Raw genomic sequence first — 24,069 nt, forward strand, 5'->3', positions numbered from 1 at the left:
TCAATTAATATTTCATAAAAAAAGTTGACTGAACAGGCAGTAGATCTTTTATGAAAAACAGAAGTGCTACCTGAAGACAGGAAAAGACAGCTAGGCTTTGTGATAACCATTTTTAGACTTCTTCATCGGTTCAAAGTTTTCGTAGACAGTGAGTGCTGCTGTGTTCTGATAGATTAAGTCTACGTTGGTGCCGGTCCGTGACCGGATGATGTCTATGGCACACTGGTTCAGGAAGACATACTGATCCTGCACACACAACATTAAGCACAGACAGCTTTAAGTACTCATCATTCTGCACACACACACACACACACACGCACACACACACAACATTAAGCACAGACAGCTTTCAGTACTCATCATTCTGCACACACACACACACGCACACACACACACAACATTAAGCACAGACAGCTTTCAGTACTCATCATTCTGCACACAATCACATGTACAGTTCTCACACAAGTACACACACACACACACAAGCTAAACAAACATATTTAACTTCCATTGAAGTGCAATGTGCATCAGCTTACTTTGAGTTAAGACAGGTCCTGTTCTACATTTTTGAAAACTGCATAAGCACACAACAGGTTCCGGTACATCAGTGAAAAACACTCCCCCTATCACTGTTATATGTCTGAAAGTCTGCTGTCTCCACAAAACCACGATGGCAACAGTTTTGACAGTGACTAGCACTACTGCTGAGGTCTGTATTACCCTACTCAGTTCTGTGTTAATGCTAAAGCCGTTCTGTTTGGTTCCTGACTGATACCAGCCAGAGAGCTCACCTCTGTTTGGACCATCAGGGGTCTGTGCATGCGCAAGTCATGAATGATTCCGTAAACGTCAACGACTCCATCGCGTTCGATCTGGAAGATGAGTCGATCAATGGCAATGAATGTTCCTGTTCGTCCAACTCCAGCACTGCAGAGGCAAAAACAAAATTCCATTTAGATTTATTCATTCAGTAGACCAATCAGAACAAAGCTCAACTCCCCTGTGCTTTCAGACTGGATGGCTAAACAATATCCATCAGTGCCCAAAAGCCAACTGAGCAAAACTCAACATGTCTAGACTGCATGACCATAAAAGCAAAAACCAGTCAGCATAATCAAACCGCTAAACCAGAACAAGCCATGTCATTTCAAAAGCAACCATTAAAATATGTAAAACCAAAACCCAAAATACTCTGAAAGACAACTAGCATGCACCTATTCCAGAGAGTTGTAATGCAGTCATGGAATATGTGCTGTATGAGCATGTGTGTATGTGTGAGCATGTGTATGTGTGAGCATGTGTGTGAATGTGCGAGCGTGTGTGTGTGTGAGCATGTGTGTGAATGTGTGAGCGTGTGTATGTGTGAGCATGTGTGTGAATGTGTGAGCGTGTGTGTACGAGCGTGTGTGTGTATGTGTGAGCATGTGTGTGAATGTGTGAGCGTGTGTGTGAATGTGTGAGCGTGTGTATGTGTGAGCATGTGTGTGAATGTGTGAGCGTGTGTATGTGTGAGCATGTGTGTGAATGTGTGAGCGTGTGTGTACGAGCGTGTGTGTGTATGTGTGAGCATGTGTGTGAATGTGTGAGCGTGTGTATGTGTGAGCATGTGTGTGAATGTGTGAGCGTGTGTGTGAATGTGTGAGCGTGTGTGTACGAGCGTGTGTGTGAATGTGTGAGCGTGTGTGTGAATGTGTGAGCGTGTGTATGTGTGAGCATGTGTGTGAATGTGTGAGCGTGTGTGTACGAGCGTGTGTGTGAATGTGTGAGCATGTGTGTGAATGTGTGAGCATGTGTGTACGAGCGTGTGTGTGAATGTGTGAGCATGTGTGTACAAGCATGTGTATGTGTGAGCATGTGTGTGAATGTGTGAGCCTGTGTGTACGAGTGTGTGTGTGAGAGTGTGTGAGTGTGAGCATGTGTGAGCGTGTGTGTTAGCGTGTGTGTGTGTGTGTGTGTGAGAGTGTGAATGTGTGAGCGTGTGTGTACGAGCGTGTGCGTGAGTGTCAGACCTGCAGTGGACGAGCGTAGGAGAGTGGCGAGAATATTGGTCCATATGTTCCCTCACGAGGTGTCTGAAGTTAATGAGCAGCTCCGTGGTCTCCGGGACGCCATGGTCTGGCCAGGCCGTGAAGTGGAAGTGCCGCACTGACCGAGTCTCTGCCGTTTTCACCTGTTACCAGACACGAGGCCACATTACAGACGTCTTAACAAACATACAAGACTTTTCAAGAAAAGAAAATCAAGGAAACAACTAAAATAGGCATTTTGGGTGTTTTTTTTTTAATATGTTGTAATGCACTGACACAAGCTATTACTGCTTTAGTGACTCTGTGTATGAAAAGATGGGAAATGAATCACTGATAAGCCACATCCATTGATGTGAGTGTATATAATGTTGGGATAGAGTGCACTCCCACAGCCAGGAACACATTGCCAATACCACTTATGCTCTACAAAGCTACCGTGTGAGGTGAACATTTACTCACATTTTTTATATCAAAGTCCCGAATGGTCCAGTCCTCTAGAGGAATTTCAGAAGTTGTTGTCACTACTAGATTGTTGAAGTGTTTTGTCTCTGCAGGCCAATATTCTTCACATTTCACCTGGAAGAGAAATACAAGTTCATCTTATTTTCAGCTGCTAGTTAAGGATGTAGCAGTGTAGAGTGTGTAGCAGACATGTATGTATTGCAGGTGTGTAGTACAGTGTTCGGTGTAAAACACCGTAGGTGTATGGCAGTTTGCAGTGTAAACAGTCGGTGTGTAAAGCAGTGTGCAGTGTAAACTGTTGGTGTAAGAGAGTATGCAGTGTAAACTGTCTGTGTAAAGCAGTGCGCAGTGTGAGCTGTCTGTGTAAAGCAGTGTGCAGTGTAAATTGTCAGTGTGAGACAGTGTGCAATGCAACAGTGTGTAAAGCAGTGTGCAGTGTGAGCTGTCTGTGTAAAGCAGTGTGCAGTGTGAGCTGTCTGTGTAAAGCAGTGTGCAGTGTAAATTGTCAGTGTGAGACAGTGTGCAATGCAACAGTGTGTAAAGCAGTGTGCAGTGTGAGCTGTCTGTGTAAAGCAGTGTGCAGTGTGAGCTGTCTGTGTAAAGCAGTGTGCAGTGTGAGCTGTCTGTGTAAAGCAATGTGCAGTGTGAACTGTCTGTGTATAGCAGTGCGCAGTGTGAACTGTCTGTGTATAGCAGTGCGCAGTGTGAACTGTCTGTGTAAAGCAGTGCGCAGTGTGAACTGTCTGGGTTAAAGCAGTGCGCAGTGTGAACTGTCTGTGTAAAGCAGTGCGCAGTGTGAGCTGTCTGTGTAAAGCAGTGCGCAGTGTGAACTGTCTGTGTAAAGCAGTGCGCAGTGTGAACTGTCTGTGTAAAGCAGTGCGCAGTGTGAACTGTCTGTGTGAAGCAGTGCGCAGTGTGAACTGTCTGTGTAAAGCAGTGCGCAGTGTGAACTCTCTGTGTAAAGCAGTGCGCAGTGTGAACTCTCTGTGTAAAGCAGTGCGCAGTGTGAACTGCAGTTGTATGACAGTGTGAATCATGTCCGGCTCTGTACCCGTCCTTGCTCATTGCATCTGGTCAGCATGACGACCGTGTGAACGTTTTTCTCCCAGATCATCCTCCAGAACTCGTTCACTGTGCCTGGCAGTGGACCCTGGGCAGCGATGAACTCTTTCTTCGAAGTGTAACCCTGCAGGGAGGACAAGCACCACAAACCTTTACAACATATTCTGCAGTGTTACAAACATCATCTTTATTAATGATAATTACCATCCTCGTCCTCATTCGTGACACTCAAATACACACCGGTATGTAGTTGGCATTGATGTAATCATCAAACGGGCTGCCGAGGACAGAGAGCTTGACGCGAGAAGAGTCGTCTGTGGAGTGTAGATTGAACAGATGAGTAACTGTCCACTAATGGATGATCACTCTGGGTCTGTAAAACTGCATCACAGACCTGACAAAACTGTCTTCTTAGATATAGTTACACAAAGCTAATGAACCTCATCACATTGCGTATTTCACAGATCCCAGTGAAATGAGGATTTTATATATTTGTTTTGATTTGTTAAGATGTTTGTTTGGTATATGTTTGTTTTTTTAATTGACTGGAGGAGTGTGGATGAGGGTGTACTTTCTATTTGATTGGAGTGTTGTGGATGTGGGTGTGGTTTATATTTAACTGGAGTATTGTGGATGTGGGTGTGGTTTACATTTGACTGGAGGAGTGTGGATGTGGGTGTGGTTTACATTTGACTGGAGGAGTGTGGATGTGGGTGTGGTTCATGTTTGACTGGAGGAGTGTGGATGTGGGTGTGGTTCAGGTTTGATTGGAGGAGTGTGGATGTGGGTGTGGTTTATATTTAACTGGAGGAGTGTGGATATGGGTGTGGTTTATATGTGACTGGAGGGGTGTGGATGTGGGTGTGGTTCATGTTTGATTAGAGGAGTGTGGATATGGGTGTGGTTTATATGTGATTGGAGGAGTGTGGATGTGGGTGTGGTTTATATGTGACTGGAGGGGTGTGGGTGTGGTGTATATCTGGAAGCTCACAGGGAAGAACATTGTTGTAGCGGTTCTTTGGTCTGTTTTCAGGGGCAAGAGCACTGTTCTTAGGCTGATTAACTCCAACAGGTTTCAGGTCCTGTACGGAAACATGACACTCAGTAACATTCCACGCAGACGGAGCGATAAGTTAAACTCAAATCAAATAATCTTGTGTTATATGTGTGTAAAAACAGACGATGAACGTAGACTAACCCCCATCCCACCCCCCCCAAATCCCATGTCATCACCATTCACCTCAAATTCCTCAGCAAAGCCACAAAAGGAGTCAGCCCGCTGTTTAAGGTAGTGTGACTCATAGTGCTCCACTTTGATTGGCTGACTACTACAATAAGGAAGGTAGAGAATGGCCTCAGCAAACAGATCACCAAGAATGGCATGAACAGTACATGTCTGTATGTTTATAATAGCTTTACACACACACACACACAGAGGCACACACAAACCCATACACACACAGACTCAACTTCAAGTAGACACACACTTGACACACATACGTTTAACCCAACGGACATGAAAAGCGCACTAACACGCCTCCATATAAAAACAAAGACAGGTACTTACACTTTGGCTCTGAAAGACAAAGGAAAAGTCCACAGTTTAGTTGTCATACGCAGGCAATGACAGCATTTACTGATGCGTTATTAGTGTATATACAGGAAATTTGTTTTTGTGTGTTTAGTAAATGATGTGAATGTTAGTCTTACCGTATGGAATGGATGGGAACTCCAGGAGAATCTTCTTTGCTTTTTCTCCTACAAACCAACAGACAGAGAGAGAGAGAGAGAGACAGAGAGAGAGAGAGAGCGAGAGATGGAGAGAGAGAGAGAGACAGAGACAGAGAGAGAGAGAGAGCGCGAGACAGAGAGAGAGAGAGACAAGTCACACTGTGAGCCCAAAAGCACACTGCACAATACCATCATAGCAGTGCCCAACAGTACTACATAACAGTGTCAAAGTCCCTCTGAAAAAATTAAGATTAACACAGTTAATGACCACAGAGTGTGTCTACAACAGTCTGACAAGATCAGGCTACATGCGAACATAGTTTTTATGCCTCTTGACTGAAATATTTGCATAATGCTTATTAAGTGCTGTCTTATATTGTGTTGCTATGTTAAATTATTAATAATGTTATGTTACTATGTTATAATATGAATACTAATCATATAAATGATCAGTGTATAACATCTGCTGCTGAATTCAGTTTGTGAGATAAACATCAGTTAACTCACCGTTTCAGTTTGTCAAACAGAGAATGGTTTACTCACCGTTTCATGACGATGGCAAGAACCACAGTGGCAATGAAAAGTATGAGAAAAGCACAGACTGCTCCCCCCACCGCCCCCCAGATCACGACTGCACCAGGCAAAACCAAAACCAAAAATAACACGGGAGAGGAGAAAGAGAGAAAAAACAAAACAATCCCCATATTACAATTTCATTCATTCAGGTCTGGAAAGTGAAAACTCTTTGTCTTTGTACTTTTATCTGACTAATATCATTTAATTATGAATTAAAAAGGTGCGAGTGTGTAGTTTCTCTCTGAATTGGGTTACCGTGCAGTAGAGTTGGAAAATCAGAAATTGTTGTGACTGTTACCTGGGTTTTCAGACAGGGTCACTCCTGCCTCGTAAAACCTGGATGCTGAGAAGAATGACTGGGATGTTGCTATGAGGTCATTGGAGATTTTCAGATTGGTGAATGCCACAACTGCAAAACTTTAAAGAAAACAAAACATATCACAGTGCAGTCAGCACAGACATTCTGTCTCACACAACGACCTCCGCCGAACCTCACGCAACCCCACCAAACCCCACCCAACTCCACCCAAACCCCACCCAACTCCACCAAAACCCCACCAAACCCCCACCCAACTCCACCGAACCCCACAAAACTCCACCCCACCCAACCCCACCAAACTCTGACATTAGGAGAGCTGGTACAGCCATGTCCTGTTTACCTGTATGTTCCTTTAGCATTGAGTTCTCCATTTTTGTATCCCTCCCATGTGGTCTCATCGCCAATCACAACAGTGTGCTGACTGTCTGTTGCCTGATGCTGCTTCACAGTGGCCAGGTATGTGGATGTCTCACCGGCAACCCAGTTCTCATAGGTTTTAGTCAGATACTGATTCACTGAAGAGCTGCTGCTTCTGGCGGATCCTGAGGGTGGAAAATAAGTATGTGAACACAAATCACACTTTAATGCTTGACTGACAAGCTCTTGACCAACACTATGAATGTGCTGTTTACAGACGTACCAGTCATCTCTGATGTCACCAGAATGCCAAAATAAAGCACAGGTCCATTGCTGGAGTTGAAGAGGATGGAATCCAGCTTTAGAGTGAACTGGTTATACCCAGTGTCTGAGACCACCACTGCTGGCTCTATGTTGGGTTCAGGAGGCCCTGGGCAAAAGGAACAGATCACGCAACGCGGTTCAAGGATATCACAGAGAAATAACCAGGATATTATTGTTTTAATCCTCCATTCCAAGCATCTTTGATTGAAGGCCAGAATAACCTCACTGGGCTTGTGTATCGTATGGAGTCCATCACTCCAGAACCTGATCTTACTGGGCTACACTGAGAAAGAGGCTTGCATGGAAAGAGTGACTAAGCATTCCCTAGGCAAATAAAAAGATCAACCTTAACAGCCTCTCTGCAAATCATAACTGTAAGCTTCTCCAACGACCTCTTCGTACCAGAGCCTGACTGATAAATCGGTGTTCCGATATTATCAGCTGATATGAGCTAACTGCAGATAAATCAGTATCGGCACTTACAATGGCCGATAAATGACAATTAGTTTTGCTACAGTAACGTGAAAGCCGGTGCCGTCAGTCAAACATCAAAATTACGATTATGTTTACCGTTACGGTAGTTGAGTGGTGTAGGCTAAGCTGTTGACAAACTTGTCAAGTAAACAAACAAACAAACAGTCATTTCACCCATACTTTTCTCAAGGATAATATGTTGGGGTTTTTTTTGCTTAATTTATAGTTTCACTTTGATGTTTATTATGGCAGGCCCACAACACACGCACGCACACAATTTCCTTTAATGTTCATTAGTAGTAGCACTCTATAATTGATCTGGTATTTTTCTTTTTACTTCTTTGTATTTTTATATATTTGACTCTTATTTATCAAAACTGTAATAAATTTTGCTGTGATTTTGTGCAAAGTACTATTTATGACAATAAAACAAGTTTATTTTTAAACTGCATTATGCCATGTTATCTTGGTGAGGACTCTTGAATAACAAATGTTAGGGAAAATCTTTGTTTATATTATGTGTTTCTAAAAAAAAAAAAAAGAAAAGAAAAGAAACGATTATCGGCCGATATTTTGTTATCGGATTTTTAAGTCAAAATCGGTATCGGTCTTAAAAATCCTATGTTGGTCGGGCTGTACTTCATACTCTTTACTGAGCAAAAACGCCACCTTTCCACACTCTTTATCATGTATACATGCATGCATCGGGGAGACAAACTGACGCAGATCACCGGGGAAAGATCAGTGATGTCACTTACTGGTGATTCCAGTTCGGCAGGTCTTCCGTGTGGCGATGCTGGTTTTCCCACAGCCTCGCGTCCACACATCGACGCTGTACTGGGTGTAGTACTGGAGACCAGTGAAGTTATGCTGGTAGCTGTTTAAGTTCTGTGTGACGTTAACTGATGATGCACTCAGCTGGACAGTAAAGCCGCTGTTGGAGCCAGGAGGTTTGTTCCAGGAGACAATCAGCATCGCGGAGGTCAGGTTAGGACCTTCGCAGGTCAGACTCCCGACCTGGGCTGCATCTACAGAGTTCAATCACAAGTCATATGAATGGGACTGAGCAGAAGGTCTTTCCGCTGTCTCTGCTCTTTTCTGCCAAGGAGTAAACAAGGTTATAGCGTCCTTAGATGACCTTCCCTAAACATCCATCACACTATTAAAAGCTTAATGCTTGGAAAAGACCTGCATTGTTGGAGACACAGCGATAAAAACATTTTTCAGGAACTTCACAACTGTGTCCTGTTGTATTGTTCAACCATTGCTTTGAACTTCATCACTTTTTATGATACATTTAAACTCAGTTATTAAGATACAGCACATTTGAATGGTCATTTCTGTTCTCTACTCTGCGTCTGTACAGAATTTAGACTGTGTAGTATGTCTGGCATTCACTGCTCTCTGCGCCAAAACTGGGATAAGACAAACTGACCTGTGCAAAAAGAGAGTGACACCAGAGCTCCTGAGGTTCCGTCGGAGGTGATGGCTTGGACACTGGCGTTGTAGGCAGTCCCTGGGGATAGGCTGCCCACAGAAGCATCCTGGGAGCTTGTGTTCTTCCCCATAATAAAGCTCTCTCCACTCACTTTGACACTGTATAAGTAATCTGTCTGAGGGCCTGCTGGAGCCTCCCATGTCAGGGATACCTGATCAGTTGAGATGGCTGATGTACCTAAATCCTTAACAGGCCCAGGATCTGCAAGAGGTGGTAAAAGAGGTGCATCTCCGTGAGAGACAACAGTGTGTGTGTGTGTGTGTGTGTGTGTGTGTGTGTGTGTGTGTGTGTGGTCATATTAGGTCAGTCAAAATTCCTCCAATCAGGAGTAGTGGCCTTGGAGAAAATGTCTGGAGACATGTTGGCTTTGGGCCCATAACTTTCATCCCTTCCTGCATTTACCAAGCAAATGTACTATGTGCTTGTGACTAAACACTATTCTTTTTAAAGACTAACAAATCTTTAATGGGACAGAGCTGGCATTTAAACAGAATCACATCACATGCCATCTCAACAGAGATTCAAAAGAGCTGACCTAGTGTTTCACTTATAAGTTCATGCACTGGTGTCCATTGTTAGATTTAAATGTATGTGTACATAAGATACACAGAACAACAAGTCTAATTATAGGAAGATAAAAAAGTGGTTGAAAAAGTAACACAAACTCTGTTTGAAAATGTGCTGATACTCTTTGTAGGGTTAACCAGATGGGGTTCTGTTTAAGTGGAGAAAAAGTGTATTGACAGTACTCAATGACAGGTCATTCCCACAGTTTCACTTACTAGTAGTGATGGATTGTAGCGTTACAGGCTTGCTCTTGAAGCCCATTGGTCCGACAGTTACCACGGAGATGGTGTATGAAGTGCCAGAGATCAGGTTGGTCAGTTGCATGGTGTTACTCTGAGTGATTGCCTGAGTCCTGTTGAGCCCTGATGGCTCATACGTGACAGAGTAATTGAAAGTGCCTGGTGTCATGCCCTGGGCTGTGGTCCACTCCACTGAAATAAAGTCTGTGCCTTTGGCTGAGACTCTCACAGGTCCTGGTTCATTTGGACCTACAGGAGGAAAAAAATCACCTGATGTGTTATTTTTCTGACTGAAAGGTTCATGGTTCCACTACAGGAACAACATGCAATGCAAACCCAAACACTGTTAGAATGAGAGGAATCCAGTCAGAGTCAACCTGATTCAGTTCTCAATTTCAAATAACCTGTAGCCAGACTCTCACTTACCACTGCAAGAATAATGACTTTGGACATTTCTTTAGCTGCCAAAGGCTTACGATGGGAAACATGTTTAATTCATAGTCTAAACTGGTGACGTGATGTTGAATACTCACTGGTTGCGTTGGAAACCGGCTCAGACGCTTCACTGAAACCACCACTGATGGAGGTCATTGTGACAGTGTACACAGTTCCCGCCATCAGGTTCGTGAAATTGTGTGAGCACTGCTCATTTGTGACTTCTAAAGTTTGGTTCAAGCCAGATCCGCTGATGTTTAGGATGTATGTTTGCACAGCACCTCCTGGGGACTCCCACGTTACCAAGAGGGAGTCATTGGAGCCTATGTTGATGACAGACGGAGTGATAACAGGAGGTCCTGCGGAGATACGGGAGAATCACTCAAACCCCAAATCACTTCAGCAAATAAACAAAATACATTTTGGTTCTATTCAGATACACACCTCATTCTTAAGTTTTGCTCTAAACTAATCTGCATCTGCATGTGATCTGGATCACGTCAATAAAAAAGTAAGTTGATCAAATTTGTCAGAGCACAGTATAAAATCCTTTTAGTCTCCCTGGTTGGTTGGCACATTATAAAGGCCTTGTAAGAGAAAAAAACTCCCAGAGTTTAATGTAGAGACTGCGACCTACTTGTGTAACTGGAGATGCTGACAGAGTCTCCTTCAATGCCGTTGGCCTGGCTGAAAACCGTAAAGGTGCACTGGCGTCCAGACTCCAGACCGGCGATGACGATCTGCTCAGAGGTCACCGTCTGGTTCACGCTGTGATCGGTGCAGGCGGAGGTCTCCACTCTGTACGAGCCGTCGGGAGGGAAGTCCAAAGGCCTGGTCCAGTTGAGCTTCACGGCAGACACGTTCAGAACGGTGACGCCCAGGGAGCTGACAGGGTACGGCTCTGGAGAAAGATCAGACCCAGTCAGTATCACACGCAGACAATAAGATCCCTCCTGTCAGGAGTGTCAGAAAACTCACAGGAAGAGTTAGCCGGATGGCAATCTTACAAAAGTTTCAAATACATGCAGCATATATGATTGTGTGTTGGAGATTACTGTTGTTTCCCAACATTAAATCATTAGTAACTAATTAACGTATACGCAGTGGTCATTAGAGATCTGAACTAGAGAAGATGTTTTTCTGAGACTTACTGGTGAACACGGTAATCGACACAGCCGGGGCGCTGGTGCCACCTGCGGAGAGAGTTACGATGGTGACGTTGTACTCTCTGGCAGATCTCAGGTCCTGCATGTGTGCTGTAGTCGTCGTCAATGTCTGAGTCGCTTGCGTCCAGGTCTGATTCTGAGCCGTAACGTTATACTGGTAGCCAGTCTTAGAGTCTGCCTGCACCCAAGTCACCGTGACACTGGTGGTGGAGAAGCTCTCCAGTTGTAGACTGGTCGCACTGTTGGGTACTGCCAAGATCACCATCATTCTGAGTTAGCATGCTTAAGTTTGTGTATTCATTTTTATTGAGCATTCTTAAACCACATAATACCCCTAGCTATTTTTTTTTTTTAAATCTCTTTTAGAAGAAGGACCGCATAAACAACTTGCATATAAATAAATAAGAAAATATGAAGAATAAAAGACAATTAAGAAAAACTGTAATCTCTATATTTACACACTCTTAGAAACTAAATCTGTATAGGAGGCTACACTGACAGAGAGAAAGAGAGGGTGAAAATAAGGGTCACTCACAGGTGTAGCTGGAGGCACTGACAGCATCACTCTCATAGTCCTTAGCGCCGATGGTTTTAACCATGATGTTATACTGGGTGCCAGTTGTCAGATTAGACAAACGGGTTCTGTTCTGTCCCATGTCAATGACAGTGGTAGAGTCACCATAGGACACTAAAAAGGTGTACTCTCCAGGGATCATGTTGTAAGGTTGACCCACGGTCAGAATCAACGAGTCATTGGTCGGATAAACGTCAATCTGTCCGGGACGGGTGGGCACTGCGAAAAGAGAAAACCGGACGGGATAATGTCAGAGAGAGAACGCCAACAGTGACACCTTTTGGCAAATCCATTCCCTAAAACAAAGGAAGCCCTCTCTCATTTTATTGTCATGTCTGAATAGCCTACACAACTCCAGATCACATACGGCCTGACCAAACTCCTGCATTTTCACTAAGAGTTCTATTAGAGATAGATGACTCTCTTGGACAGGCAGAGGGGGATGGAGGAGGTTGGGGACCAGGTTACAGAAAAGTGTCAAGTGTCTGATACAGTAGCACAAGGTTCCTCAAATCCCCCGTCATGGAGGGTCAGAATCCTGCTCACATCGGTCCTCACATTGGGTTAACAACAACGGAGGCTGTTGTCTGGGAAACTACAGATAAATACCCCGATTGGCCAAACAGTGAGGACTACCACGAGGGCCATGCTACAGGATAACATGTACTGGTTTCCATAAACAGAGAGCTGGACAGGGAAGTGGGAGGCCTGTGATAACACTAGACAATGTGATGTCTGGAATACAGTAATGTTAGTCTCCAGGTTAAGGAGCCCTATGGAGAGCAGAATATTAAGCCTTTCTCTACACGGGACCACAGTGACTCTGGTGCTGTGGAGTATGGCTGTTTGATGACGGGGAGGCGAGAGCTCTCTTACGGGTGGCATTGCGAAATTCGTCAGATTGCACGCTGGACAGGCCACTGATGCTGATCACGGTGACGCTGTAGTTTGTGCCGGGTTTCAGGTTCTGAAACACGACGGACTCGCCGTTCGACTCGGTTGTCTGCTGATAATAGTCACCCTGGCGGATTGTGACATTGTACGACGTCACGTTCCCAGATGGCTGTGACCACGTTACAGTCACGTTGGTCGTGCTCCCAACAGCAGATGTGACCGATGGTTTTCCCACTCCTGAAAGACAAATCAACAACCGTTAAGATTCCATTTTATCCTCTGTAACAAGCTTGTTTTCATCTCTTTTCTTTTTTTACTTTTCTTAGTTGCCGATAACTGACCATGTTTGGCAACTCTAACATTCCAGTGGGGGGAAAAAAACTCTCATTCTCATATTGTCACAAAATACACGTGTTGTCATAAAAGTTACCGGCACACTAAGCATACTAGAAATGTTACAAAAATACCATCTAGCATTTTTCCATAACCAAGATAAAGATGAAAAAAAAATGCATATGCTAAACAACACAACCCAGGGGACATGTTTCAGTCAACGAACCAAAATAATGTTCTCAAGCCCACTTATTCTCATCATGATCACTTTGTGGCCTTTACTTCAGTGGCGTCGGGTTGAGGGTGGCAAACAGTTTTGAGCGTGTTTTCTACCAGATCACCTTACAGAGTCGATCGGGACCCCTCTGTCTTTACCGGCGAAAAACTCTGTATCGGTACACCGGCTGTATCGGTACACCGGCAGAACCTTTGGAGATCTGTGAGACTTGGCTGCAGCTAGTGAACAAATACAATACTGCCTCCCAGACCGTGAGGTGCAGTGGTAATGAGAGTGTGATGCAGCTACTGCACCATGACCATCTGTCGCTAATAAACCGCTGATAAACTGAACAGATTGTGCAGACTGGCAGTGTTTAAGTTATGTACATAATTTTTTTAGTCATCTCCTGACTTATCACAACTAATTTTCTGAAATATTTTGGTACTTCTGTCCCTCCTGGCTGCCACAACAGGGGACAGCAAATAGATTTTCATGACTGTTCTCGTTTTCATTCTCCGGTCTCACAGGCCGTGAAGTCACCACAAAACAGCTGCAGAGACCGAGTCCAACGTCTAAAAAGGGTTGTGTTAATGCATGTATTTTGGATACATGTTTAAAAACCTTTCTTTGGTGGTGGTGTGGGGGGGGGGGGGCATTCCATTTTTAGACAATGTTTTCACAGTCTTCTGTGAGAAGATATCCCATATTTTAGTATAAAATCTCTCTAATTACATTTTCTTTCCTCTCGTCATAAAGCCTTCTTTGATCATCAGTATCTGGGGTGTGTGGCGTTGCTGAGAGCTGCTTTATCAGATGGATTACACTGGATTCTTTTACAGACTTTACATGAGGCAGATGGCAGCTCTGTGTCTATAGCCACACATTATAGTGCACTTTTACTGATTCATAAGAAACTAAACACAATAGAGACAACACATAAGCCATACGTGTGTATCCAGAGGTTTCCTTGGGCTCCGACCTCACTGAGTTTGCTACAACGACAACCTGGAATGTGTACGAGGCGCCAGGAGTGAGATTGCCAACATCGACGGTCGTATCCGTGGTGTTAAATGTCTTTTGCCCGACGACAATGATTTTATAGTAATAAGTGCTGTTCTGGTCGCCTTGGTAAAGCCACGTCAGACGAATCACGGTTTCATTAATGGTTGTCGCTGTCAAATTGCGAACGGTTTCAGGCTCTGAAAAAAAAATTAAAAAGAGCGAAAGAATAAACACTTATGATAACTTGTTATGATTATGATAAAATTATGATAACTTGTCCCACATCATTCCCTTATACAACAGCTGCCACACAATAAAGCCCAGGATTGGTAGCACTGCACTGCATGTATTTGAGAAAAGCCTTTTTTTCCTGGAGGTCATCATGATCATGTTCTATACAGACTTTAAATGCTTCATACCGCTATGGGACCTCATAAAACTATAGCAATCTGCTTTACCCCGACGTGCTCCAATAGTCAAACTGGTATGAGAATGTGAAGTCTGAGATCAACTCCAGACATTGTTCATCCATTGAGAACTTAGAAGAACACTGAATTCGCTCTGTTGAAAGAGTGCACCAGCATTCATAGGGGGAATATATGTGTTCTCTACTGTATTGTTCTGCATCGCGTGCTGGGTTACTCACTGGTGTAGCAGGGTACGGACTCAGCGGGTCCAGAGAGGTTGGATATGACCGTGGTGACGCTGCAGGTGTACTGAGCTCCAGGCCGAAGACCGTTCACGGTAAAATTGTTCCCTGATACCACTGTTCCGCTCGAGCCAGACGACGGCGAGATTTGGACCCTGTAGGTGTAATTGTTCTGGGTGTCTGAGGGCGGCAGCCATTCCAGTCTGAGAGAGTTTGTGGACGTAGCAGTGGCCTTCAGTTCCCGAACTTGGTTGGGTCCTAAGAGAAGCAAAAGTGACATCACAAGCCTTAAACTTAATGATGCTGTCAACGAGCTAACAAATCCACACACTAATAGATCCATGATTTTTTGGCTATTTGTGTTTTTTGTCAAATGTATAACCACAGCACAGCAAAACGGTAGTAGAAGCTGCCAATTTTGACCACCTTGTTTCGTTTTTGTAAGGTGTGAGTAAGGAAACTTTGTCATTTAAGTTTTATTAAACACATCAAACACAACACTGCTCGTCTCTTGTTTTTCAGAGGGGTCCTGAAGGCAGTCAGGGTGATGCAGCTCCAGCTGTCACAGTAGCACAAACTGTCTCACTACTGCAGCCTAGAGCTGCTTCTCAACTCCCCAGATATTCACCTCCCAAAACCCTTCACAAATCAGACCCATTTTACACCTCTGCCACTGCGGCCATGTTCAAGCGCTACAACAGGTCAGGCGCAAGCCAAGCAGCCAGCTTTTGGTTGTCAGAGGTGTGTTTTGGTTAACAGAGGTGTGTGGTTGGTTATTAGAGGTGTGTGGTTGGTTGTTAGAGGTGTTTTGGTGGTTGGTTGTTAGAGGTGTTTTGGTGGTTGTTAAAGGTGTGTGTTTGGTTGGTAGGGGGTTTTGGTGGTTGGTTGTTAGAGGTGTGTGTTTGTTATGGTGTTTTGGTGGTTGGTAGAGGTGTTTTGGTGGTTGATAGAGGTGTGTGTTTGGTTGGTAGAGGTGTTTTGGTGGTTGGTTGTTAGAGGTGGTTGGTTGTTAGAGGTGTTTTGGTGGTTGTTAGAGGTGTTTTGGTGGTTGGTAGAGGTGTTTTGGTGGTTGGTAGAGGTGTGTGTTTGGTTGTTAGAGGTGTTTTGGTGGTTGGTAGAGGTGTTTTGGTGGTTGGTAGGGGTGTGTGTTTGGTTATAAGAGGTGTTTTGGTGGTTGGTAGAGGTGTTTTGGTGGTTAGTAGGGGTGTTTTGGTGGTTGGTTTCATAGAGGTGTGTGTTTGTTAGAGGTGTTTTGGTGGTTGGTAGAGGTGTTTTGGTGGTTGGTAGGGGTGTGTGTTTGGTTATAAGAGGTGTTTTGGTGGTTGGTAGGGGTGTTTTGGTGGTTGGTAGAGGTGTGTGTTTGGTTGTTAGAGGTGTTTTGGTGGTTGGTAGAGGTGTGTGTTTGGTTGTTAGAGGTGTTTTGGTGGTTGGTAGGGGTGTTTTGGTGGATGGTAGGGGTGTGTGTTTGGTTATAAGAGGTGTTTTGGTGGTTGGTAGAGGTGTTTTGGTGGTTGGTAGAGGTGTTTTGGTGGTTGGTAGGGGTGTGTGTTTGGTTATAAGAGGTGTTTTGGTGGTTGGTAGGGGTGTTTTGGTGGTTGGTAGAGGTGTGTGTTTGGTTATAAGAGGTGTTTTGGTGGTTGGTAGAGGTGTTTTGGTGGTTGGTAGGGGTGTTTTGGTGGTTGGTAGGGGTGTGTGTTTGGTTATAAGAGGTGTTTTGGTGGTTGGTAGAGGTGTTTTGGTGGTTGGTAGGGGTGTTTTGGTGGTTGGTTGTTAGAGGTGTGTGTTTTTTAGAGGTGTTTTGGTGGTTGGTAGAGGTGTTTTGGTGGTTGGTAGGGGTGTTTTGGTGGTTGGTTGTTAGAGGTGTGTGTTTTTTAGAGGTGTTTTGGTGGTTGGTAGAGGTGTTTTGGTGGTTGGTAGGGGTGTGTGATGTAATGTGAAGTCAGTCAGAAGGGACTTACGTGTGAAGACAGATAAACTGGCTCGAGAGCTTCTCAGACCATGTGCAGAAACTGTGGCCACGGTGATGTCGTACCGTGTCCCTGGTGACAGAGCAGAGAGCTGAATGCTGGTGTCACTGACATTCAGAACTTGCTGACTTGATGTGTAGATCACTTCATAAGTAACGTTTAATCTTTCCATCGTCCACGGCGTCACCCACCGCAGCAACAGTGTTGTCTGCGTCAGATTGGTTACCATAAGTGATTGAGGCGGGTTGGGTCCTGACAATGAATAAACACACACACACACAAAACAACCAATCAGACAACGCATCCTGGACAGTGTGTCTATACCTCATTACTGAACTCAAGTGATTTAATGAACAATACACGTGATTAACTCACTAGTGGCAAACCGAACAAGATCTGAAGATGATTCAAGAGCACCACTGACTGACGTTACGGTAAAATCGTACAGCCTGCCCGCAGACAAGTCCTTAAACTGGGAGGTGTTATTGTTGGTGTTCTTGCTCTCAGAAACATTGAGGTCTCTCTGACTCATCTGGACTTTGTATTTGTCCACATGCCCTGGTGGCTGGTCCCAGCTTAAAGTCAGAGAGTCATTGCCCTGCAGGTCAGCCCGGATGTTCTCAGGTTTGGCTGGTACTGTTGAGATGAAACACATCGTCAATGGTGCATGTGGGAAACACAGTCATTTTAAAACCTAGAAGTACTGGCATGTCCAACACAGAAAGCTGTGAGAACTCTCAGTTGCTTTTAATTGTTCCACTGTGATGCTTATGACATTAATATCACCATATGGTTACATAAGGCCAGATGACCCTGTGTGAATTTGGACTGCATGTCTTACCATTCAACCTATTGTCCTGTTGTATAAAGCTTTACAAGATATTTTGTATTGTCATTTGTCTCCCGGTAGAAACCGTTTAGAACAGGACTAAAAAGCAATATAACCTGTGTGTGTTTTGAAATGATTTTGAGGGGCATGTTGGTGATGAATGGCAGGTCTTGCCTCTCCTGTGTCAGTGAGACCTCATCTTTCATTGAGTTACTTCACAGAGGGTCACATGTCCCTGACAGACTGGGCACTGGCTCTGACACAGACGGTCTGTTGTATCAAAACAGCTCCTCACTTTTAATAATCAGTCAGGTTCTTCAAGATTTTTTTTTTTATTGCTTCCTTGACATTTTAACTGTAGCAAGCTAAATAATAATTTATTTTGATTGCGTCTAAGTACAGTGTTTAAGGAACAAAATTTTAAGAGACCATTCGATCTAAACCACACGCAGACCAAAGCAGTGCATTTTAAACGTACCTGTATTCTGTGACTTATCGACTGTTTTCCCCTCGGTCATGTTATCTGCGGCGACCGAATTTACTTCGAAGGAGTATTTAGTACCAGGTGCCAGCCCTGTTATACGAATGGAAGTCTCAGTGGTAGATCTAGATATGGGCTGTGACCCTGGGGTTTTCCATGTTACCCTATAGAAGGGGCTTCTTCCCTGGCCCTTTGTCCAGCTAAGAAACAGTGATGAGTTGGTGATTTGAGTGAAAGACAGGTTGCTGACTGGCTCAGGCCCTGTGAGTGCAAGAGAGTGGGTTTGGGGGTTGGGTGGGGTGGAGTGGGGTTTGACACAGGTGAATCGTATATTCTGGAACATCAGAATGTGTTTATGTCCAAAAGCCTACTTATTTATTATTTCAGACACACACACACACACACACATTTTATATATATATATATATATATATATATATATATATATATATATATATATATATATATATATATATATTATTTATTTTTTTTTTTTTTTTATATACACACACATACACACATAGATAAAAACATACTATAGGGTCATAATATTACGAGAATAAAGTCATAATTTTTTTTGGTAATATCACGACTATTCTCATAATATTATTCCACCTTATCCCCAAAATCTCAGAATTTTTTTTCCCCCCCTCAGTGTGGCCCTAATACTCCGTCATACCCTAATACTCTACTGTAGCAGACGGCGAGAGGGATGTCAAGCTCGTTATTCGCAGGCTGTATTCTCGAAGCCGAAACGCCACACGCTCTCGACTATACATCTCGTTACGTATAGGTCAAGTATGTCTAACTGCAGAACCGCAGAACCACATGACACGCCCACTATGGTCATGTGGTTAGGGCTATGCATAACAGGCGTCTTCCTCAGGGGGAGTGTCCTGTACTGAAGCGGGCGTGTCGTGTAGTCTGCGAGACTGCAGATAGACTCTTCTCTGTATTCTCCTCTCTGCAGCCAACTTGGCGACTCTGACTTCCTTTCCAATTTCCGCTGTGACGCAAGAGAAGAGCGAGGTCTTGCGCAATCTTGTGGACTTCACAAGCAATGTTATCAGAGTAGACGTATGTACCAAAATAAAAGTAGATTAAATAAATGTAAAAAAATTATAAAATAATATCAAATAAATATTGATACTTGGCACCGCTGTATCGATACAACTTCCTCAACTTACGGTGGGGTTACGTCCGGATAAGCCCATCGTAAGCTGAAAATATCATAAGTCGGAAATGCATTTAATACAGTGTATCTAACCTACCAAACATCGTAGCTTAGCCTAGCCCTAACCCTACCTTAAACGTACTCAGAAACGCTGGCATCACAGTACACCGTACGGTGTCGGTTTGTTTACCCTTGTGATTGCGTGGCTAACTAGCAGCTGCAGCTCACTGGCGCTGTCCAGCATCATGAGACAGTATCGTACGGCGTATCGCTATCCCGGGAAAAGATCAAAATTCAGAATTCAAAGTACAGTTTCTACTGAACGCGTATCGCTTTCGCACCATCATGAAGTCGAAAAATCGTAAGTTGAACCATCATAAGTCAGGGACCACTTGTACACACTCACACACACACACACACACACACGTATATATATTTATATATTGATGAGTCAGCCAAGGCAAGTACAATAAACTCTAAGTACTACAGAACTAGCTAAATCTAACTTCCATTCAAACATTTTCTAGCGAAAAGACAGTTAATGATCTGTTTTCAGTGTCAATGCTGGTCAGTTCATATTGTTGGCTCTTTTATATACCCCTATCAGCTATCAGTTCTATCTGTACTGCCTTTAACGACTTTGACTCAGTAAGTGGTGTTATCCCAAATGGTTACAGTCAGAATCTTATTTCTGAAGGTCTACGTGAGTACTGTGATTTCAGGCTTCAAACAGACCCACTCAAAAAGCCCCCCATGAAAGGACTGCAGGTGAACACTTTAAGGCTGGGCCAGGCTGTGACTCAGCTGTTACTATCAGACAAACAGATGCCAGTGAAAAGAGAGGCACTTACGCAGTGTCAGACCGGCTGGAAGGGAGTACCCTGTCCAGCTTAAGTTATAGGTGGAGACGTTGAGTTGAGTGTATGTCAGATTGCTGGAGACAGAGTCTGTGCGTGGGTGAAAGGGACAGAAAGACACCAGAGCATGAGTTCCGCATCTGAAATTCAGACTTTAAAATTCAAGCTCTAAAATTCAAAACCTTAATTAACCAGGCCAGGAGATTCCTCCCCATACCAGGCAGTAATTTAAACACATCAACACTTTTGTCAATAATTTTTCCATTGTACCTCATCAAATTCAGTGTTTATTAAAGAAAAAAAAAAGCTCGTGGAAGTGGAAGAGCTTAAAAAAAAAAAATCATACGTTACATTTGTGTCTCTGGTAAATTTGTGTTTCTGCCCAATTTAAATCTCGTATTCACACTTGGTCCAGTGTTCAGAGGAATTTTTCCCATATGACTGAAAATTCTGCTCTGGTATAACTTACTAGTTGAGAAGTTTGAGCAGCACAGGTCGGAGCAGTTGATTCGTAATAAATAGGTGTTGCCGGGCTGTAGGCCAGTCACGATGACGCTGTTTCCAGTGTACTCTGCACTGATGTTCTCAGCCGTGCATGCCGAGTTGGTGATGATGGTGATGTTCGTGTCAGAGGAAACGGACTTATATACACAGGTCGTACCTAAACAGACACAAACACCAAAACACGTCACGGCCGCGCACCGCACACCAATCAGAATTCATTATTCTCAAAAGGGAAGCATAACATCTCTATAAAAAAAATATTCAGAGTTTAAGTCACGGGGAGCAACATAATTCACAATAAGATTCCAGCACTGTAACTGAGAGACTCACAGTCCGTTTGTCCGAGGGAGACCTGAAATCAGAGAGAAGAAAGATGTTGTTTAGGGTTTAATGAAATTCGAATTTGATTTGACAAACCAACAGGTAACTTTTACTGGTTTGCAACGCACAGATTCAAGCCTGTGCTGATGGCAACCATAGGTAAACCAAAGGTAAATCTTACACAGTGTCAGTAATGACAGGAATCAGTGTATGGAATCAGTGGCTGTAATAAACCAGCTGTTCTGAGGCTGAAGAAAGAACAGTGCACTATCAAACACTGCAACACTATCTCAACGTTTTAAATCATTTAAGAGGCAGTGGAACATAAAATGTGTTTATGCCATTCCATGATATCCATAACGCATCAACTAAAATATTAAAACATATTCAAAACAGATATTTAAAAAAAACCAACAAAACAAATAACTAAAGAATTCTGGCAAAGCGTCTTTAGTCTTGGTTGTGTTCGTCTGTAAGAAGGTGAATTACAGCGGCCCGTGTCACTGAAGAATGAACACTTTAACGGGTTTAATCTCTGGTCCAATCAGTGAACGGCGCTGGACACAGCAGCAGCCATAAAACATGCAAAACTCTCCTTCCTCCTCTGAGTTCACGCCAAACACATGCTACAGGGACCGTGTGGTGAATGTTACGGTAAGTGTGTTGGCAGCTTTACACCTGCCCAACACATGCTCACACAGACACACACACATTCACACACACACACATTCACACACACACACAGACACACACACATACAGACACACACATTCACACACTCACACACTCATTCACACACACACACACACTCATTCACACACACTCACACACTCATTCACACACACACACACACACACACACATGCATACACACAGACACGCATACACACACTCACACACTCATTCACACACACACTCACTCACACACACACACACACACACACACACACACATATACGCATACACACACTCACACACTCATTCACACACACACACACACACATAAACACACACAGACACACACACACACACAGACACACACACACACACAGACACACACTCACACATACAGACACACACTGTAAAAGAGAAATTTCCTTCCCCTATTCATGCAAAACCACTAAAGCTTACTTCACTGAATCTTTGTAAATGAAGCAAACTGAAAAATTACAGCATGGGCAACAAGCCTGACACAGGAAACATTGGGAACAGTGAGAATATAAAACAGTAGCAGTTTCACTATCATTTCCCTATGGCACTATAATCATGTACAAATAGTGGCGGATTTCCTGGGCTGTGTTCATCAACATCTCTGGGAGATATTACATTCACTTAGCCTTACCTCTGAGACTCAAACTCTGACTTTTCTCTGTAGCTGACATGACTCCAGTGCACACAGGCTTCTAAACCATGTGGCTTCGGCCTGCTCTTCAAAGCACAAAATCCTTCGTATTCATTTGGCAAACATGTATAAATGAAAGAAGGCTGTTTGCTTACTCCTAAGCAGGTCAATCGTCTAAAACCCTAAAAAACTCAAGCCTTCTTCCTCTCCATTCACCACATTATTCTGTGTGGGCCGTTTCACTATAAAGTACTGATTGTGCGGAAGTAAAGGGGCTGATAGCAGGCAGGCCCTTGGCTACTGAAGAAGAACCCCTCTCTACTGCACTGACACCCAGCACAGGGGGACTGGCTAAACAGGTCTTTGTTTATATGTCAGCATTCAGTATTCGGACTGAACTACAAACACAGTTTTTCTTTCAAAATAACCTGGTATCCGAATGGGTCCTCTTCTCAATAGATCACCTTGATTTCTGCAGGGGGTCTGTGGTCTGTGTGACCCTGGACTGAAGGGTGAGTATAGATGTGAGTCTGGACTGAAGGGTGAGTATAGATGTGAGTCTGGACTGAAGGGTGAGTATAGATGTGAGTCTGGACTGAAGGGTGAGTCTGGACTGAAGGGTGAGTATAGATGTGAGTCTGGACTGAAGGGTGAGTCTGGACTGAAGGGTGAGTATAGATGTGAGTCTGGACTGAAGGGTGAGTATAGATGTGAGTCTGGACTGAAGGGTGAGTCTGGACTGAAGGGTGAGTATAGATGTGAGTCTGGACTGAAGGGTGAGTATAGATGTGAGTCTGGACTGAAGGGTGAGTATAGATGTGAGTCTGGACTGAAGGGTGAGTATAGATGTGAGTCTGGACTGAAGGGTGAGTCTGGACTGAAGGGTGAGTATAGATGTGAGTCTGGACTGAAGGGTGAGTATAGATGTGAAACTGACACAAAAAGTGACCTGAAAATATGTAAAAGCTGTGTTTTTTTTAGAAACCAGCAACAAAACTAAAGAGCCAATGCAATGAAATTACTCAGCTTTTCCTGTAACCGTCCAGCCGAGTTGAAACCATGTGACCATCTGCAAATTAGAGTTCAACCCACCCTGAAGCCACCACAAAACCACAGTGAGGGGGCTTGAGCCTGAGCGCTTGCTCCAAGAGCCAATGCTTATCAGTGCCTGAGCAGGCCTGTCTGGGTGCAGGAAGACCGGAACAGAGCCCGGGCCTGTCTGGAAACGATGCTTCAAAACTTCACCCAGATGCCTGAGTCATGACTCCGTTTATCACACTCCATCTGACAGCCGGGAGCCTTCTAATACCCACCCAAGTTATTTATACGTTTGTATGGAGTGTGTGTGTGTGTGTGTGTATGTGTGTGTATGTGTGTGTGTGTGTGTGTGTTGTCCCATAATAATTGGGATGGATGGTTGAAAATGAATTTAAATTACTCAGTAACCTTTCAAAATCTGATTGTAAAAAGAGTTTCCGCTATTTAAATAAGTTTTGCTGTAACACCAAACTGCGCACATTCTGAAAAGCTGTCTAGTTTGCATCTGACACGTTAACTGTGATTTCTCACTTGTCAGTCTCAACTTTCAGTCCAACTCTAATCCCATTCTGAAAAAAGGCGCCATGATAATAATATTCATTTCTATCTGACAGACTGGACTGGGATGGCCTGGGCTTTCTGTGGTGC

General features: G+C 43.8%; 1 protein-coding gene across 1 annotated transcript; it reads right to left on the minus strand.

Annotated features, from left to right (window-relative positions):
- Positions 1-90: 90 nt before the first annotated feature.
- Positions 91-22,423, minus strand: ptprja (protein tyrosine phosphatase receptor type Ja). Its single transcript, XM_030793440.1, has 30 exons — positions 22,384-22,423; positions 20,687-20,878; positions 19,058-19,192; positions 18,184-18,447; positions 17,252-17,512; positions 16,868-16,948; positions 14,907-15,167; positions 14,206-14,457; positions 12,688-12,942; positions 11,773-12,030; positions 11,223-11,486; positions 10,709-10,972; positions 10,170-10,430; positions 9,613-9,885; positions 8,768-9,031; positions 8,091-8,360; positions 6,818-6,964; positions 6,518-6,719; positions 6,157-6,275; positions 5,826-5,913; positions 5,262-5,309; positions 5,119-5,127; positions 4,792-4,879; positions 4,543-4,633; positions 3,792-3,865; positions 3,541-3,675; positions 2,487-2,603; positions 2,010-2,170; positions 792-927; positions 91-246 (listed from the first exon to the last, which is right to left on the minus strand). Exons 1-30 carry the CDS (start codon positions 22,421-22,423, stop codon positions 91-93), a joined length of 5,166 nt encoding a protein of 1,721 aa, XP_030649300.1.
- Between the last annotated feature and the right edge of the window lie 1,646 nt (positions 22,424-24,069).

Source organism: Chanos chanos, chromosome 2 (assembly GCF_902362185.1).
Source record: "Chanos chanos chromosome 2, fChaCha1.1, whole genome shotgun sequence".
In the NCBI taxonomy this organism is placed as follows: Eukaryota; Metazoa; Chordata; class Actinopteri; order Gonorynchiformes; family Chanidae; genus Chanos; species Chanos chanos.

Coding starts and splice junctions, on each gene's coding strand:
- ptprja (XM_030793440.1), bottom strand. CDS start 22,423: ATGTCAGCTACAGAGAAAAGTCAGAGTTTGAGTCTCAGAG. Junction 5,914..6,156: donor GACCCTGTCTGAAAACCCAG/GTAACAGTCACA, acceptor TGCCTGGTGCAG/TCGTGATCTGGGGGGCGGTG. Junction 2,171..2,486: donor GGGACTTTGATATAAAAAAT/GTGAGTAAATGT, acceptor GTCTGGTAACAG/GTGAAAACGGCAGAGACTCG.